We start from the raw sequence: 19,446 nt of genomic DNA on the forward strand, positions 1-19,446 counted from the left end.
TGCCAATGAATTCTCTCCAAAAAACACTGAACGAGAATGGAAAAATTGAAATGACATGCAAATCTCAAACATAATACCAAAAACAAATGAGTGAAAAGAATGACAATTTAGAACAGATAAAGTTTGAATTCCCAGCTCTTTATCATGCTCATTTTCAGCTTTGCGCTGTGAATCCTGTTACCTTGCGCTGTTCTACAAAAATTTCAAGCAGAGATAAGATACTTTGCAGTTTTAGAGCAGGTCACTAATGCACAACCATTTACACAAAACATACACACGCACGCACACCTTTCTGCAAGACCAGAAACAGCACATTCAGTAAGGTAAAGAGAAACTGCTAAACTCAAAAGCAAGTCCGTTGGGAGTTATCATGATTACCTTGTTGACTGGCCTCCATGGTTGACTGCTTACAGTCCTGCGCATAGTGTCCACTTACACCACAATTGTAACATGAAACGTTCCCATTCTTCTTGGGTCCCGACCCATTTGTGTTGGCAACTACGTTAGGTGCTGGATATACAGGATAGAACCTCCCAAATCCTGCCATCTGCTGCATACCATAGTTGGCTTGGCTCCCCATTACTGGGTCATGCATAAGCCCGTTTGCATACGGAGACTGAGGCAGGAAGAAAGGAAGTTGCGTTCCATTGCTTTGATGTGCTTGATTGAGGTAGCTGCCATTGCAAAGTGATGGCAGAGTGAAGAAAGATGGAACTCTGTAGACTTGTCCATGAAGTGGGTTATGATAAAAATAGCTATTAATCTGAAGGCTTCCGTTGGTCCCACAGCTACACCTACGTCCACAAGAACCACAAGGACCAGATCCCAGCTGCTGTGGAGGTAACATTGTCCCATTAGTGTTATTATTTCCAACAGCGTTTATGTAGGATGTGCTGTCGCTCTGTGCAGTGCTGTGTGTTAAAGCAGGGCTCGGGCTGGGGGCAGGGCCTGGCGTGTGTGTAGGTATTGCAGGAGGAACAGAGGACTGGATCTGACCAACACCTAAACCAGCTGACTGAGGTGGTGAGGAAGTTGCTACAGTGTTTAGCACATTTGTATTCTGGTTGGGCAACACACTGGTAGCATGAGGACTGCCTGGCAAAGCGTATGAAGCTGGTGGAGGTGGCTGCGCTGCTGTGGAGAGACCAGCTGCTGGAAGAACTACCTTCAGATTGGTAGGCTGAGGGATTGCTCCTGGGTTTCCCTCAATGTGAGGCACCATTTGATTCAGTCCTACCACCTGGGACGCAGGTTTTGTGATGGGATCTGTAGTAGGAACTGGGGATCCTGGGAAACTACCTGGACTGTGGACTGGGATAAAGGCAGTATTTGGTGATCCAATACTTAAGTTTCCTGTTGGCTGCTGCGGTCCATTAACTGTGCAACTTTCTGACGATCCCTGCGGAGAGGGCATTTTCAATCTGTGTATTGCCAAATGCAAAGCAGGGCTACCAGGCTGGACAGAATGTGGGAGAAAAGTGGATGGGACTGGCAAAGGGGAAGCCATCAGCTCAAGGCGTTTCTCAGGTTCGCCAGAAGTCACTGGGCCCATTCCACCAGGAGGTGAATTTGCAGACTCTCTCACCGGTGAGACAGCAACAGGCGTGGTAACAAGCATTCCCATTGTCTTCCCATCTGCGGATATGGGGGGTGGGACAACTGCTTCAGGCTTTTGGGCAGCGCTGTGCATCACACAGTGTAAGGCAGGCATAAAGGAAATGTGTTGAAACTTTGCATTCAAAGGATCTTCCGAAAGGCTTCCATTTTCATTATTCGCCGAAGAGATCTGAGCAGATGATTTGTTCATATTTGATGAACTGACAGCACTGTAGCCTGTAAACCTGGTTGCATTTTGATTCCCAGAGTCCTCAGAATTGCTGTCCGTGTCTGTGGAGAAAACAGCATTTGTCAACGGGAAGAATGAATGTGAAACTATATAGAGTCTCACTCTGGACTTGCTTACCCATATAAAACTTAAAACATTTCATGACATAAAAGATAGTTACGTCTTTCTGAATTAGACTAACTTTGAGATTATTTTCAGTCATCCAGATCAAGCTAGGTCAATCTCCATCATCCGCCTAAATCAAAATGCCTGGCTAGCGCCCCGGTTTCAGCTAGCTACACTGTGTCTTTGACTTGTGTATATCAGCAGTGAACAGGCCAAATTAGGAATTTGTATCTACCTAGAAAGACATTAATATAGTTTGCTCAAATTTGGAAGGGGTGACAAATGAAACAGTAAATACAAAGACCTCTCAGACATGCTGGGCATAGTTTTGTAACTTTATATAAGTCAGAAAAACTGGGTATCACATATGACATACATCCACGTAGTAATCTAAAACTCAAATTGCTTCTGCTATTTGCTAGAAGCCCTCAAACCATACAGTCACAAAACTCATAAAGTAAAATGTCATCTGTGGCTAGTTAAATACAAGCAGGTAATAAAACTGAGAAACTAATTAAAATTAATACGAGAAAGAGATTAGTCAAGGAATATCTCTCCATAATCCAACCTCTGTCTTTTTCTTCTTCGCTATCAAAGCTTTCCCTCCCATCGTGTCGTGGACTAGAAGGAGAACTGTAACTTTCAGATGATGTCTCTCCACACGTATCATGACCAGATCCAGTGTCCAAGTTCAGATCTAAAAATAAAAATAGGTATTTTTATTTTTAATTTTAGTATATTGAAATAAGATTACTTTGGTTTGCTGACATCACACTAGTTCAGATTTTTTTTTATTAACCTGTGCTCCTAATTAATTGCATCTGTCCCCTGTACTTTCGGCGTTGTGACTCCTTGCACTGAGAACTAGTCTTGTCCTCAAATTTCTGACTGAATCGTTCAGGTCAAAGGAGGGGACAACAAAAATTCACATTTATACAAAGCCACCAAAAGAACTGTCCTCATAAATTTTGTGATGCTTATAAAAATTGCACTAATTTCCTCTGAATGGTAGTAATCAAGCATTTCCAGTCAAATAGATGAAATACCCCATGGGAATATCAGCAAAGGCAGAAAGCTAACTCAGCAGGCAAAAATCGAAACAATATGCCTTTTCACAGTGAACTCTCCAAGAACAGGCTTTAAACAAACTGCATCAACAGACTTGTTTCAGGAAAAGAGGTGAACTACTGTCATGGTAACTACGAAAGTGTAAAACTGCTTTCTAGATTCTGAAAGGAATCACGGGAAACTTATTTGCTGGAAACTACATTTGAGGGTGGGTTTAGAAACTACTAGTGAAGTCAAGTATGTAAGCCGGAATGCTCTGGCTTTCGAGTTCTGCCTCAGAGGTGAAGCAGCAAGACGGATTCACACTCTCACAGTTTGTAGGCCAGATGCTAGCATAAAGGAAACCCAGTGCCCAAAAAACTCAGTTAACAAAACTTCAGGACAAAAAAAGAACACTATGATTTATTTGTCTTAATAGTCATTGTAAGAAATTAAATTATTAATTCATTGTTACAATTGCAAATATAACAGTTTAGGTTAAATTACTATCAAGTTACTGTAAAGCTTTGGTTTTTGATTCTTGCAACCATTTTCCTGGATTAAACCTGTACTTGGTCAAATTATTTTAACAAGTGTTTTGAATTTCTAACATAATGTGGAGCAGCAATGCCAACCTCCACCACTGAAAATAAAAAGCTTGAAGTCCTAGTCACAAAGTGTCAAGTCTTCAAAGTTACAAGTGTAACTAAGGGATGACTTAAAAGCGAAAAACAGAAAGTGAAAATGGAAGAAAATATGAGTTAATAGCTACTGACTCAAAATAGGACTTTTCGAACTACGTCTCCATATATAAAGCTCGGCAGGGATTCAGACTGCAATGTGATCGCCTCCCCCCCCAGACCAGCTCTCCATAGGTTATATCAGATGACATTTTGATGTTTGCATACAAAGATAGGTAGAAAGCTAATCCCCGAGGACTGAATTGCTTCCAGCAATTGTGGGTTGCAGTTTCCTCTTGGAGCGGCCTTAACTAGCCATTCCTATCAGGCAGCCAGTTTCACATCTGTAGGTCAGCGTACTGCAAGAGGCCAGAACTCCTAAGGCATAACGCTCCTCTTGAGCTTTGCAATGGATCACACAAAACTGCACAGCTTCTGAAATGTATCAGGTCGTAAACACTCAGTGTGTTTTGCATGACAAGAACAGTAACCAATCAGACATGCACACAGAGAGCTGTCCTGTAGATTATGTCTTCTACTTGTACATTTCTTACCTACACCTTCTTCAAATTGTACTGTTATTGCTAACCTTGTGAACTGTGAATTCTTAAAGTTTCAGTCAGATTTTAATACTGTTTTTAGAAGACAAAAACTGCTCATTAAGCACGTGGCAGTAATTCAGTGTGGGATCTACCTGAAACTCTCACGCTGAGAAGTGGAGACAAGAAAGTATGAAAACTTTTTAAAGACTGTACCCCAAGCAGAAACAAGGGCAAGACAAGGCACTTCATAAGATGCTGTCAACACTTCGGCCTATTAGGTGGTATACAAAAGGCAATTCTTTATCAGTGTTCTGTTGCAAGAATTAAGTATAAGAGAAACAAGCTTACATTTGATATCAAGAGGTTGCCAAAACATCAAGACAGCGAAGTCAGTGGGTAACACAGCCCTTCAGACATCGATAATAAGGCTTGGAGGCTGAACTTACTATGATAAACTGACATTTGTGTTGTTTCAACACTTACTGATGTATAGAAGTCTTGGCCTAGACTCTGGATTTTGCCAGATTACCTAAACTTGAAAACCCTTGTTAGGGTAGCACACACAGTTCTGTGTTGTAGCTCAGCAGTCACCTGCTTTACACACTGTAGTTCAACAAAAGTTCACACCAGACAGTTTTTACACAGTTCCTCATGGGCCAGCTCCACATCAGAATAAACTAGTGAGCTGCCAAGAGAACGCTCATGACATGACACTGGACCTCCACGTGCTCAGATTGCTCAGTTTCGTATAGAAGTAGCCCAACATGAATAACCAAGCAAAGCTGAACATTTTGTTTTATACAAACAGCTTAGGAGGAAACATCTTACCTTTTGCTGTCCCTGTACGGATGTGCTGTGATGCTGCAACTCTAACTCCATTTGTCCTGTTATTCAACCGGCAGTCAGTTTTCTTTGCTTTCTCCCTATGTAAATAATTTTCATGTTTGTTTTTTTTTTCCAAACACATGCGCACAAATGAACAACGACGTACGAAAATCAAATGCACTTGTAAACAAAGGCAGTAATTCCAGGCTACAAACATATATTTAATAGAGATAATAACAAATGTAGATAATAAACAAACAGGTAAAGGCTACTAGTGATATATCAGGTACTGTAATGCCAGCAGTGTTACTAAGCACACTGAATGAAGACCTAAATGAAAGCACATCAGAACAAAAGAAGGGCACAGCTGATTCTCAAGTCTTCCCTGAAAGATGACAAAGGTGACAGAGCAATACATTAGACCAGCACAAAAGCATCTGGTTACAGAATAACAAAATGACACAAAGTCAAACTGGAGTCAGGCAGAGAATTAAATAAGGTGGAAACTTTTTCACTCCCTCACGGTGCAGGATTGTTCAGGAAATTCTGAAGCCTTCTGATGGACAAATTCTCTTCAACAAAACATTTCAACACGTTACCACTCACTGAGTAATGTTAAAGGTTGCTGGCAAATCTTCCTTGATTTTCAACATTTTCTGGACAGCTTTACACTTTCTAACTTAATAAATATAAGGGGGGAAAAAAGGCAATTCTGTATCAGTTAACAACCTACTTCTTTGTCTGCTCACTAAATGACAACTGGTATTTTAGGAAATGAATACATACAATTACATTCTATTTTTTACATTACTTCTATTCAAAAGATAAAAGAAGGAATTCTATAGACTAGCCCCACAACATGCCAGCTATTCTTTCATCAACAGCAAAACAAAGCATCCAGTTGACTATACACTCTGTTTATTAGAGTGAATCCATTACACTTTGTTCCTCAATTACTGGTTACATTGGAAACCTACTTTTCCAGCTGTGGCTTTCCCTTCTTCTTGCTTACTGCAGACAAACTTCGTTTTTCCCCTGCATGCTAGACAGAAATACAAGGATGTCAGTCAAAAAGCAGAATTTGTATCACAAAAAAATATCTAACAGAAAAACCTCCTAGACTTAAAGGTCTGTGAGTCACAGTTTGTGTGCTCACAGGCACTATAGCCACACAAACAACTATTTGCATACTGCAATCAGGCCTTCAGAATTATGTAAAATAATCCTGCATTTATGCTGTGATCAGCAAGGCACTCAGCAAATTACCACTTCCAATTTTCCAGAAGATATCAATGAAATTACTGCTGTGGCTCCAGGTCTTCCCTTTTGAGGATAAAAACCAACACTTTTAATCAAATATCCCCCAGCAACTTCTTCCTTACAAATAAGCTGTCTCATCAGTTAATGATAAGGCTCAAACAGCTACAGAACCTTTTGATTTAACTGGAATTATCTAACTGGGGGGAGAGGGAACCCACGTGGAGAATTATTTTTAAATTGCAACAAGTCATTTTTAGATACTGTCAAAAACAGTGCTCAGCCTTGATTGCTGCTAAACTAAACTCTGCAAAATATCACCTACAAATATACTAGAAGAAATACAACATCTGCATTTTTCTGCAAGTATACTATTAGTAGTTGCTGGTAATATCTCCTGTTTGGCAAAGGAGTAAAAACTATGACAACTCAAAAATAATGTCTAACTATGCTGTATTTGGACACCTTCTAAATGGGAAGTAGCTTTTCCTTTTACAGTATATCAAATTTTCCTTGCCTCAAACTTGCCAATTTCGATCTTTCATGAAGTCTACCACTTCATCTTTGAAAGCAAGTCTCAGTTCATTACCCTACTTTGTGAAATAAGGAAAGTGGTTTTGGTTGTCTTGCTACTCCCCACACAATAACTAATAGCCCAGTTCTGCACATAGAATAAAAGCAATATTAAGTAATTATTAAGTAATTCTAACATTCAAAGCTTTCCAGACGTAACACTGAGAGATACTCCTTTCCTCAACTTCAGTATTGTCATTTTATTTATAAGCAATTATTCTTCTCCGCTACACTCATATAGAAAGTGACTCAATTAGAGACAAAAAAAAAATCTCCCAAAATGTGAATGCATCCAGTTGTTAACTTTTTTCAGTGAAGATTAATACTTAAGTGACTTAGATAATGCAGAAGACAGAAGGGATATTTAACCTGTACTCCCTACTGCAGGATGCAGTAGTTGTTAACGTAGCTTCAAGTTTGTTGCTTGCAATAACACAAACTCCTTTTAACATCAGAAATTCTCTCTGATGACAATATGTTACAACAAGAAGGTGTCTGCTTGGAAATGAACATTAGACTTTTCTGACTGCATACATTCTACTGTGATATTTTAGTTACAAACTCAAACAAAATATGTTATTTCAAAAGACAGTGGTAAGTGTAAGAATTATGAGGTGTTTTCTAACCAAGGTAAATCACCAGCAACTTTCATGTGCTCTCCTTCTTATAAAGCTAAATGTAACCCTATGCAGCAGACCATCTCCTCAATTGAGAATCACCTCCTCACTTTCAGAATACTGCTTCAGACAAAACCAACACACCTGGTCAAGTATGTTTGTACAGTGCTCTGGGTGCTGCTGGACAATACAGGTTTTCCTTCTCCAGTCCATTACCCCATTTTGCTCAGAGTGCTGTAAGTTAAGGCTATCCAGTGAAGAACATTTTGCACTGCTAGTGCTGCTGAAATGAAAAAACAAGTTACGCCAATATGAGAAAATGTTCAAGCTTTTTTTTTTTTAACCAATGTAGGCATTTTTGCATCGTGTTGGGAAACAGAGGTATTTTGCTTTCAGAAATGCTAGAAGTTCAAGAGATTTTAAAGACGTAAGTTACAGGAGTTCTTGTGCACTAAAGTTTTAGTAATAATCTGAACATACGTGGAGTTCCTTTTGAACTTGACTACAACTTGATGCAAAATTCAGAACAACAAAATTTATAGAAAACAGTACTTGAGAGAACTTTCACATATATCTCTGCACAGTCTTTTTGTCTGCTTTTGACATACAAGATGTGGAGAAACTTTACAGATAGAAATGTATTCTGAATTCACTCTCCTTCCATACTATTAATGACAAAGCTGGAACTACTTTATAATCACTATTTCAGAATTCATGAGACACGTAAGAGAAGAAGCACATGGCTACTTACAGATCATGCACAGCTTTTTATTAGAATTTCAAAACAGTCTTCTTGTTTTGTATTTTTACCTTGAATATTGCTAGTTTTGAGTAGTGTTGGGAAATGGGAGTTGCATTTGGCATTTCCTTTGGGCCCTATTATGCCTTTCACTGAAGTTTCTCTTAGCAGTTGCCAGCCAATAGCAACTTTTAACCAGGTCCGAGAGCGCTTCTCAATGAAGACTGCTGGAGAAACGCTCAGGATTCTCACAGTATCAGCAGGGGACAAGGACCTAGAAACTTTTCATCTACTATTCAATAATATGCCCTACTACTCAACTGGATGCAAAAAATAGAAACAAGGAAAAATGAGTTAATACTTTTAATTGTTATCTAAATGCTCATGTTGAAAATTTAAAGCACGTTCTAATTCCGAGCTGTTGTCAAGGTATATGACAGTTACTACAATGTGCAATGTTACGCAGTTCCCACAACGGCAGAAATCTAGATCCCTCCAAAGCAGAAGTCACACTGAAGTTCCAGCAGCTACTTACCAAATACCTCTGGGAATAAGTGCTTAAGCTACTTAAAAGATGTGCAATAGAATATTAAAAAAAAACCAGCTCAGACAAAGGGTAAGAACCCAAGGAGGTCCCTAAATACAGACGTGAGTCCATGACTGCAGAGACATGAGCAAGGTCACTTAAGAACCTTCCGCCAAACGGCGTTAGGTGAAGCTGCTGCCAAATTTGTCATAATTTCATATAAGCTGCAATATCAGTAAGTTTTTTATTGTTCAATCTCGTTCTCATAAGTAAGCTTCGGGACCTTTCCAAGAATAAGGCTGCCATACTAACTAATACCAAAAACAGACAGATGCAACGTAGAAATTATCTCAAAGTGAACAGGGGAGAATTAATAAACCTTCAGTAGTCAAGTAGTAAACACTTCTCACTCAAACAGAAAACAATAGCTAGCGTAATAATTTCCTGTCACGGACATTTGTGGAAACGTCTGCCTCAGTTTATCAAAATTCTAATAACCAAAGCCTCATCTGAAAGATAGATCCTGAACTACAGTCAGCTTTGCTATACTTTATTATACATGGAATAAGAAAAAAACACTCTTACGGAAGTGAATTCCTATCCACTGGTATAATCAAAGATTTTGTAAAGATCACATTCTCCTTTTGGGCACATGGAAGCTGAGAGTAACTAGGAGGATTAAAAAAACAACAAACCAAAACAACAAACACCTAAGTTGTCACAAGTATTGAATCAGAATCATTTGAGATGGAAGGGACCCTTAAAGGCCTGCTAGTCCAACTCCCCTGCAATGAACAGGGACACCTACAGCTACATCAGGTTACTCAGTGCCCCATCCAGCCTGAGTTTGACTTGAATATCCCCAAGGATGGGGCTTTCATCACTTCTCTGGGCAACCCGTTCCAGTGCCTCACCACCCTTGTTGTAAAAACCCTTTTTCTTACACTCAATCTAAATTTTCCCTCTTTTAGTTTGAAACCATTTCCCCTTGTTCTAACACATCAGACCCTATTAAAGAGTCTGTTCCTTCTTTCTTTTCACCCAACAATCCTTTGTGCTATGGTCATATGGCAATTACTTTAATTCCAGGTAATTTTTTCTCTCCTGAGATAAATACATCTTACATGCAAAGTAACAGTTAAACATAGGACAAGACTGTCAACCACAGCAAAAACTGTAACTATTTGTCTCTTAATATGGTAAAAATATTGCACAACCATGTGCAAACATCTCCAAAGTTTCTGGCTGAGATACATTAAGAGGTGAATTCACATTTCATGTGCTTTCCAATACACGAAGCCTATGACCTAAAATGGTTAAGAATTACTTCCATTTACAATGGATGTAGAACAGTGAGGCATATTCTCTTCGGCTGCTGAACAAAAGAAAGAATGGACTACCTTTCCTAGAAGGCCATCTTTGAAACTACAGAAGAAAAGCCGAGAATCAACAGCAATGGAAATTTTCATATAAAGGCATGCGTGTGCACATGTGGGAAAACGATATAAAATTAAAATTTATGTTACTCACTTATAAAAACAAAATATCATATAAATTCAGAAATTTGTAAATTCTGAACCTTTGGAAAAGAAGAAAGTTTCAAATGACCTACACTGACAGATTTAGAAATATTTTTTTTTATAATATTTTAAGTAGGGCTTTAACAAAGAACTCTATGTTACATATACCTTTCTAATACAAATAGATTAACCAATACCACCCAATCAAGAAAGCTTTAATTTAGGAGGAAATATATATTGCCAAAGCCCTAAACAACAGAAGTTCAGAAACAGCACATCCTAGTACCTACTTGGCAACAGGACTTTTCCCATTATGTTTCTTGTGGACTGCTGCATGTTGCAATACATCTGAAAAAAAAAAAAAAGGCAAAATGCATGATTCCAACAGCAATTCCTACTTCCTCTCTTAGATCAATCCAGCAAATTCATCTTTCCACCACTACCAGAAACTTGGTGGAAGACATCTCCATCAAATAGTTTATAGCGCTCAGTTTGGCAGGTGTTGCATAAAAGAAAGATCAGTTTGAACAGATAGTAGAATCAAGATTCTTTACCTTCAATTTCACAGTAGAATGAAACAGAAAAATAGGAGCTATAGTTTTGCTCACCTCTATATTTAAGCGTAAGGACTACATGTGTGAGTAAGTATCAACCAGTATGAAGGGATGAAAAGAAATTAATTCAGTCAGAAAAGTACAGAATTCTGTCATTTTTCTCTGGACTGCTAAAATTAATCTCAAAACTTCATGTTATTGACAAATTATGAAGAGCAAATAAAGATAAATCTTACGAACAAGTATTGCATTCGGACCCTCATCAATTTCACTGTGCAAGTAAAACTTTACAAATAACAAGAAACAGAAGGAGATACTGCCTCAAACAAGAAACCTGGATACAAGGTCTGCCTATTTCTTTAAAACAATGGTTCAACTTCAACAAAAGCAACTTTTCTCAATTGCAACTAGCCTTCCTGGTAGCCATCAATCTGCCTGAACTCCTCCCAGTACACCACAGAAATCAAAATTATGATCTGAAAAAAAAAATTCTAATTGTTAAACTTCTGATAGCACTTCACACAAACGGCACAAAAGGCATTCTGAATTGCATTTGTTGCTTCATCAATTCAACAGATTCAAGTACAGTATATAAAAGCATTATTTGAGCTATTTCCAAATACACTAAACATTTAAGTGTATTCCGAACTCTAACAAAGACTATAATAATAATTTTTGGAATAAGAAAAACTTGTCTGAACTGCCTATGCGGATTACTGATTGCAAGTAAGGTCAACTGCAAGCTTAATGTGTAAGAGGGTAAGAGTGGTGTCATTCAGTGAAAGCCAGTGCATGTGCCTGTGTTCACCTACCAGTCCCATTCCTCATCTTTTCCACCTACCAGAAGATCACACTTATCTACTAGTCAAAACAATGAGGAACTGGTTTGACATCCATTTCAGAACGAAACTGCTGACCAGCCTTTAGGCTGCTGCTTGCCTAAGGCAAGCATGCCTATGTGAATGGTTTTTGAGGTGTTTGGAAAACACTGGCTTTCTGACAGTAACCACTGTTCACTACAGACCCAAGCGGTTAAAATCCTTATTAACTGGCCGGAGTATAAACGCAGCATAGGCTAAGAATAAGAGGAAAACATCAACATCCTTTCATGTGAAACTAAAAGCTAGACAAATTTGTCACATTTACAGCAAAACAGACCGCTGTACTCAGTTTGTGACCCAAATAACTGAGAAACAGGTAACGACATGAAAAGCTACAAACACACACGGCTCATGTATATTGTAAAGCGTTTCTTTCTGGTTGCTTGATAGAGCTGTGAACTTCTGTCTTCACGCTGTCTACAAACAATCCCAATACTTGGATTATTAGCAACTCCCTAAGGAAACTGCTCAAAGTATGCAAATATTCTTCATTTACATAGCACATTTAAACCAAGGCTCTCAGCTTTGTACAAATGAAGGAATCAGTCAGCTGCATGCTTTCCAGAACTGAGTGTAGTAAAATTGCTCAGAGAAAAACCACCTTTGAGTACACAACTACCTTCCTCCTGACTTGAAGCTTCTGAACTGTCCTCCTTGAAGTGTTCTGGTGCTTTAACCGTCTTCAAAGAGGGTTGTAAGTTACCTGCAGAGAATAAAGTTCACGTAGTAACTTTATAGATCTTGAACAACTAGACAGTTCCTGAATGCTCGCACTAAACTGGAAGCTACGGAAATGGATGACCGAACTTACTGGTTTGTACGTGGCAATAATTTCAACGTCATCCCCTTCAAAGTAGGCCGTCTCCAAGAGGAGATGCTTTTCTTTTGAAAAACAGCATGCAAAACAATTCAAAGCTGTGGCGCAATTTTAAAAGCTTTGGATTGTGATTACAGTTTTAAGAATACCGATATTACATTGCAGTTCAGGTGTTTTATAAATAAATAAATAAAATGTTCTGTTACAGTTGTAAGTGGCAGGAGCCCTACTATAGTTACTGTAATTTTTATGCAATGAGTTACACTCCCCCACTGTTAAATCATTCATGTGCCAAAGGAGATCTAATTCAGGCTAAAGTTTTCTAGTGTCCTTAATACAGTCTCAATGTATTTTTTTTTTTTGCCTTTTTATGCCAGATGGGATGACAAAAAGAAATGGCAATAATATTCACAGTTCTGTTGCAAAAATACCACAGCCACACTCTGAAATGAAGTTCGGTAATGCATCTAACTTTAGAAGTCTACTCTTTTCTTCTCAAAAAGTTCCAAACTAGCGCAGGTAAAAACATCTGCAAGCTGCTGTCAGGAGTTTGAAACGTTAGAAAGATCCTCCTGAGTGCTGTCTGAAATGAACATATTAAGCCCAAGAAATCATGCCCTAATGAAGTCTACGGGGATTATAAGTTTATGCCAGCCTAAAGAAGCATCTAAAATAACTGATGTTACAAATGAGGAGGGGGCTAATTGATTCCCTCTTTAATGGAACCATGACAGCATGCATAATTACACTTACAGAATATATCATTCAGTGTGAGATTCCAACCGTTATTTAAGGTATACAGATCCTCCACGGAACAGAGAATTTATTCCATGTAGTTTTTTATAAAATCATACCCATAGCATTCGAGTACTTCAGCGAGTGAATATTTTTGCACTTCCATGAAAAGATATTTTATCCTCACCACTAGTGATTGAAGACCAACTTAAGTCACAGCTGCTTTGTCTGCCAATTAATTCTGCACATTCAGTTTGAGAACTGGAACGGGATTTTTATTAAAAATATGCTTCCTCGGTCTCCCCTGACACTGTTACTGTATTCAAAATATGCTACCATGGCCTAAATTGCAATTGTAAGAACTTAGCAGGATTTCAGGATTCCCAGACAGGAAAGCTGTGAAAACAGTGGCCAGCAATAAAGAAAATTCATAAGCTGCTTAACTGTGGCAACTCTGATGAAGTGGAGGATGAGTGTTTTCATCTTAGTAAGGCAGCTATTAGCCTGCACCACAGAAAACATGATGGTGAACTATCTCACTGAAGTCACCCAGTCCCCCCCATCCCAGCTGAAAATCAAAAACCAAATATTTATCACCCTACTTGTCTTCATTAAAGTTTTTCTTAATATCTAACTCAATATCGGGGCCCAGAACCACACCAATGGGCTTTACAGTCTCCTCCCCTACCCTCCTGAGGACTTCACCTGCTCAGGAGCAGCCCTGACACAATGAACTTTTGTAATTTTGGGTGAAACTGCTGGGAGATGCCTCATCCAGGGCCTCTATCCCTTGGCTTAGGAACTGCATTCAAGCTCAGGCCTTTGCCTGGAGTATGCAGCAGCCATGCCATGCCCGGCCACGCACCCCACTGTTCTTAACCCTGACCTACTGACTCTTCTGCATGACTCACTGCTGTGGATGTCTCTAGTAATCACCAGACTCTTGCCCATCCCTTCTAATCTGGGCAAATTGAGCCCACTGCTAAACAAGTTCCTCATCTTTTCTATCTCTCATGCCTTCTAGATCTGACAAATCCTCACAAACTTTCTGCAGAAACCACCCTGCATGAATCACTTATGCCCTGCAATAACGCAGTTAAGTCCACTACGATGGAACTCGGCACTGAATTTTCTTCAGATCATTTCAAAAATTTGTCAAGACCATTTTAAAACTATGATCACACACAACAACATATTTACAACTTTTTCACACCGAGATGCAGCCTACAGACTAAAATAAGCACATCATGTGTGGAGCGCCTATCATTAACTCATATCTTCCCAGAGCTTGGAATTTCTTTCCCCCTCATGCAGCTCTTCATTAAAGAAGGGTTGCCAGAATTTTTCACAGCAGTAAATTCCAGCCAGTTTCACAACCATCGTGGACTTCATTCGTTTAGCTTGTTTATGAAACTGACATTTAAGAATATCTGAAGTGTTGCTAAAAACAGCAACAAAACCACAAAATAACATCTACAGCTTCTCCCGTAATCACAAAGCTCTATCTGATCACGGAAAGAATACATCTGATACATCACACAAGTCACATCAGATTTCTGTCAGCTGTCATCCCTCTATTTTCTTTGAAGCATTAACAAGCAGTCTGTTTGAAAACTCTGAGTTATACAATTCCTTACTAAGATCTGCAGCTTCTGAGGCAGTGGTCTCACAGTCAATGCCTTGACTGTCACAGTTAAGTCAACGCGCATTGAAAGAAGAAAAGATTCAATAGAAACAAAGACCACACCCTAAGGCAGCCATACAGAGGAGTTAAGCTTAGGTTGCACAACTTACAACACACAGGTGACAGGTCCACCAAGGAAATATCTGCAGTACAAGTGCTCTGAAAGATATTCTGTGTTCTGAAGCCAGGGCCATCCCATTACATACTATGCAACCAAGCCAAATCTTAGCTTAAATACCAAAACAAACCCTTCATTTACAAAAGAAATGAAATAATAAATTTGATTCTTTTTGTCTCAGTTCGAGATTTTTGTTCCAAAGTATAGAACAGCCTCATTCATTTTCACAGGATTCACAAAACCACAAAAAGATAGTGGTAGCTTTCATGCAAAAAAAAAAAAATCCATGAAGAGAAATCTCCTTCTCCCTTGATGTCTTCAAGTTTTAACTAAATTTTTGAATGGTCAAAAATATTGGCTGCATTTCTCTTCAATTCCACTGGCCCTACTGCTGAAATGGTACTCAGAACAGAGAAGCCTGGCCCTTTTAAGATTCCTTTTAAGGACAAAGACCTGAAGGGTTGTACATTATTACCTATTTTGACAGTATGATGGTACAGAGGAGAAAGAAAGTAAAGAACAGAAACTGATGGTTCACAGCACATTCCCGTTGTCTAAAGCATATGTATCTCCTGAAAAAACTATTAACTGACAAGTTCAACTATGACCAGTAGAATGCAATGTAACATGAATAAGTAACTAAAAAAACATAATTAGGCATGAAAGGAAGAATCATTTTTAATAGACATTTTGTTATACAAAACAGTATTAAGATATTTCTTACTGTGAGTGTGCAAAGATTCTGATGAAATTGATTGGAAGAAGTTGTATACTCTCTGATTCTGCAGAAAAGCTTGTGATGTATTTGAAAATAGCTGCCTGAAATTTAAGTGAGAGTTTGTTAAACTGTATGTAATATTCCACTGGAAGTACACAAAAATACTACCGTACCATTGAAGAGCAAATCTGACATTTCACAGAAAGGCTAAACACTTGCAAACTTGCACATTGTGCATACAGAAGCCTAAGGGCTACTTGAGAGCTTTGGTGTTCAGTGCTAGTGTGATGTTGGGAGTACAGCCACTTCAAGAGGTTGGTACGATGGATGTTTTAAATTAAAAATGCTTGTGAATTTGAGCCACCACAATTCAAATATTTTAGCCATCTGTAACATTATCAAAGAGGAGCCTGGACAGATTCAAAGAAGCATTGAACCTCAACGTGTTTGGTGTATTTTTTTTTTTCAACAGAGAGCACATTACTTTTTCACAAACAATGTACCTGTTCATTAAATACACTTATGTGGTTAAACAAATAGCTGAATTCACCTACAATGCTAGTGACTGAATTTCATAATTCTCTCCAAGATCAAATGGTGGGGTTCTCAAAATTGTTCAGCAATAGTTTGAATCTCTTCCCAAGGGGTCAGTGGCTTTTATTAGCATCAGATAAGAAAACAGGCCAAGAATAAGCAGTTGTCATAGTTGTCCCACACCAGGTTGACAGTTTTTGGTTGCCAGCACTACCCAGCTCTGTTTTCTGGAGAGAGGAAGAAACAAAATACAAAGGCCGCTCCAAAAGTAACGCCTCCCATTTTATTATGTTGGCCCACAACATCAGAGGCAGATGTTGATGGTATGGCAGTAGAGGTTGAACCTTCCCACCACTATTCCATTCCATGTTGTTGCTGCATGACTGATGGCAGCAGAGGGGCAGTCTGACAGAACAGAGTCTGACATGGAAGTGTGTATGAAGTAAAGGCATGTCACTGAATTCCTCCTTGTGGAAAAAAACAGCTCCTACTGGCAATCATCAACGCTTACTGAATTTTTATGGAGACCAAAGAGTAGATATGAGCACCAGTGAGATGGTGGGGGGTGCATTTCAGCAGCGGCAACAGCGATGTGAAAGACAAGCCACATTCCGGACGGCTATGGAGATTTTTATGAGCATAGCATGAAGGCTCTTGCTCATTGCTGGCGAAAATGCACAGTTAACAGTGGCAACTGTGTTGGAAAACAGTGTTTAGTAGCTGAAAATTTGTTCTATCAAGTAGTGTTATTGTGCTCTTTACATCTGTTGTAGTTTCTATGGAAATAAATAGGAGGCGTTACTTTTGGAGCGACCTGTGTATATATATTTTTGGCCAATCAGATGCATAATTAAGATCTTCAAATGCACATTTATGCTCAGCTGACAGGGTAAGAAAACAAAAAATTTACACAGTAATGCTATTGTTAAAAGATTATTCACACTGAATTCTAGCATAGTCACAACTCAGTTTGTAAACAGTAATTACAGCTCCACACTATGACATAGTTGGACATGTTCACAGGGTATCCTCAAACAATCTGTTGGGTTAGTAATTATTCTGCTGCTTTACAACCTTTTTGCATTGTAGATAAATCCTTCCAAATCAGCTTCTATTTAAAAGCGGTTTGTTCATTTAAAAACTGAATGTCTACTAGTCAAAATTGATCTAGTTTTTACCTTGACAACTGAGCCAATAAAGGACAAATAATAGTAGAGAACAAAACAAAGAAAATTGGAGAAAGAAGGGCTGAGGTGCACAGCAGCTCTGTATCTCCTAAAGTTAAGCTTTTGAGACAATGATGTGAGAAGCTCATACCCAGGTATCTGCAGTATTTAGAGCAGGAGCTTGACAAGCAGTGCCTGACTACTTCAACATGTACTCAAGAGGCATTCTGCCTAACCCAATAAATCATTTAAGTTACTTTGAATAAGGTTGAATAACCCTAACAGAAAAGAACAAACCTAACAAGATTTATAACAAACACAAAAAGAACAAGGGAGGAACGCTCAAATTTATATTTTCTTTCTGAGTTACAGGATTTGAACAACATGTCCCTCATCCCAGCAAGCACTCTCATCACTAGACAGTAGGTCTTAAGACATTAGCCTTTTTCTTATAAATGTGTGAATTGTATTTTACGTATATGCTTCTTTATCACCATTTATTCTTTAGCAAATGCTGTTCTGTGTCATTCTGCCCTGACTTAAAATCAGAAACTCTGAGTTATTGTTTTTAATATTTCTAAATATATTCCAATATAATGGGGATAAGACATTTCTCCCTGAAGTACCAATCATTGCTACATAGTACAGCTCAGGACAAATATTTTTGTAATTGTATGATTACTCCTTAAGAAGATCATACCATTGAAGTCTGAGACTAGAGTCTCAATTTCAAGAATAAGAGACTAGACTATCTATTTCATCACTGCCTTCCCATTCTCTTCAAAAATTGCATTTACACAGCAGAATTTCCACTGTTCCTAGCAGTCATCTGGATTGATTCCAATCCCTCTTCAAATTATGTGTTTCACATTATTTAACACAATACTCACCTGATTATGGGCTCAAGATCAGCATGCCTTCGTTCTTCCCTCTTCTGAAAACCCTGATTTAGTGCTCTTAAAATGGTCTTGTCAAATGCTTCAGAAGACAGTTCCTTTGGAAGCTGAGAAGAAGATTAAAAATGTCAGTTGCTCACTTCTCATATTATCTTTCTTCGCCATCAGTCTTTATATCCTTTGTTATCAACGAGAAACTCTATTGTTCCAGTTTGAATAAGGTAATTTGAAGACTAAGTACAACAAATGATCATAATTTAATTTGCAAGGGAAACACTGCCGTAAATTCTCACATGAAATCCAGGCACATGAAGTTTTAAAGCATTCTTTGAAAGGAGATGGAGATTCAGAAATTTACTAATACTATGTTCTTTTTCAGAGTAATTTACAGCCTTTTTGTTTTCTTTCTTTAATCTTTTCACACAAAGAAAGCAGGTTTGAAAATAACAAGAACAAAATACCAGGGAGGATGGCACGCACTGTAGTCACTACCATCGTGAAATTATTTCAAAGAAAGAGGAGTAGAAAAAAAACCTTTTAAGTTAGATAAAGCAGTAGGTTTCAGTGGGCAATACTGGGATTACTCAATAGTAAGTCTTTCTCCAGTCGCTCTTCATATCAAAGTTTTCCACCAAAATTCATTATGACCATTTCCAATCACAAAGTGAGGCATTCCAATATTCTAGTTTATAATGTAGAATTATTGCCACTAGAGAGCACTTGAATTTTAAATGAAAATTTCTCCCTAGAACAAAGATTTCTCACATTTATGACTTCCAAAACGTGTACTAAAATATATGAAAGCTGGTGACATTAATTTATTGAGCAAAATTAATAAAAACACTACTTTATTTAAATTTTGGTGCAGTTAAAAGGAAACAGTCATAGCAGAAATGTGTTCCCTACACTTAACTGCTGATTTGGTTAACATCTGCCATCAGTTACGATCAACAGCACTAAGCAATTACACTACAGCAGCATCTTCCTCTTGTGTCTGGAATACACTCAGTCCAGAGTGCCACCTGCTTATTGCATGTGCTGGTGGTGTAACAGCAAAGCACTAAGC

At 38.5% G+C, this 19,446-nt stretch overlaps 1 protein-coding gene across 1 annotated transcript in view; it reads right to left on the bottom strand.

Annotated features, from left to right (window-relative positions):
* Positions 1-19,446, bottom strand: part of ZCCHC2 (zinc finger CCHC-type containing 2) — a gene marked incomplete at its 5' end in the record, with an annotated part of 41,301 nt that overhangs the window by 2,670 nt on the left and 19,185 nt on the right. The window contains 9 exons of the mRNA XM_021386374.1: positions 379-1,887; positions 2,520-2,648; positions 5,049-5,143; positions 6,023-6,087; positions 7,637-7,775; positions 10,568-10,625; positions 12,332-12,415; positions 15,791-15,885; positions 18,375-18,487. Coding sequence (XP_021242049.1) covers positions 379-1,887; positions 2,520-2,648; positions 5,049-5,143; positions 6,023-6,087; positions 7,637-7,775; positions 10,568-10,625; positions 12,332-12,415; positions 15,791-15,885; positions 18,375-18,487 — 2,287 coding nt within the window. The remainder of the gene's footprint in view (positions 1-378; positions 1,888-2,519; positions 2,649-5,048; positions 5,144-6,022; positions 6,088-7,636; positions 7,776-10,567; positions 10,626-12,331; positions 12,416-15,790; positions 15,886-18,374; positions 18,488-19,446) is intronic.

The sequence above is a fragment of the Numida meleagris genome, chromosome 2, assembly GCF_002078875.1.
Source record: "Numida meleagris isolate 19003 breed g44 Domestic line chromosome 2, NumMel1.0, whole genome shotgun sequence".
Taxonomy (NCBI): Eukaryota; Metazoa; Chordata; class Aves; order Galliformes; family Numididae; genus Numida; species Numida meleagris.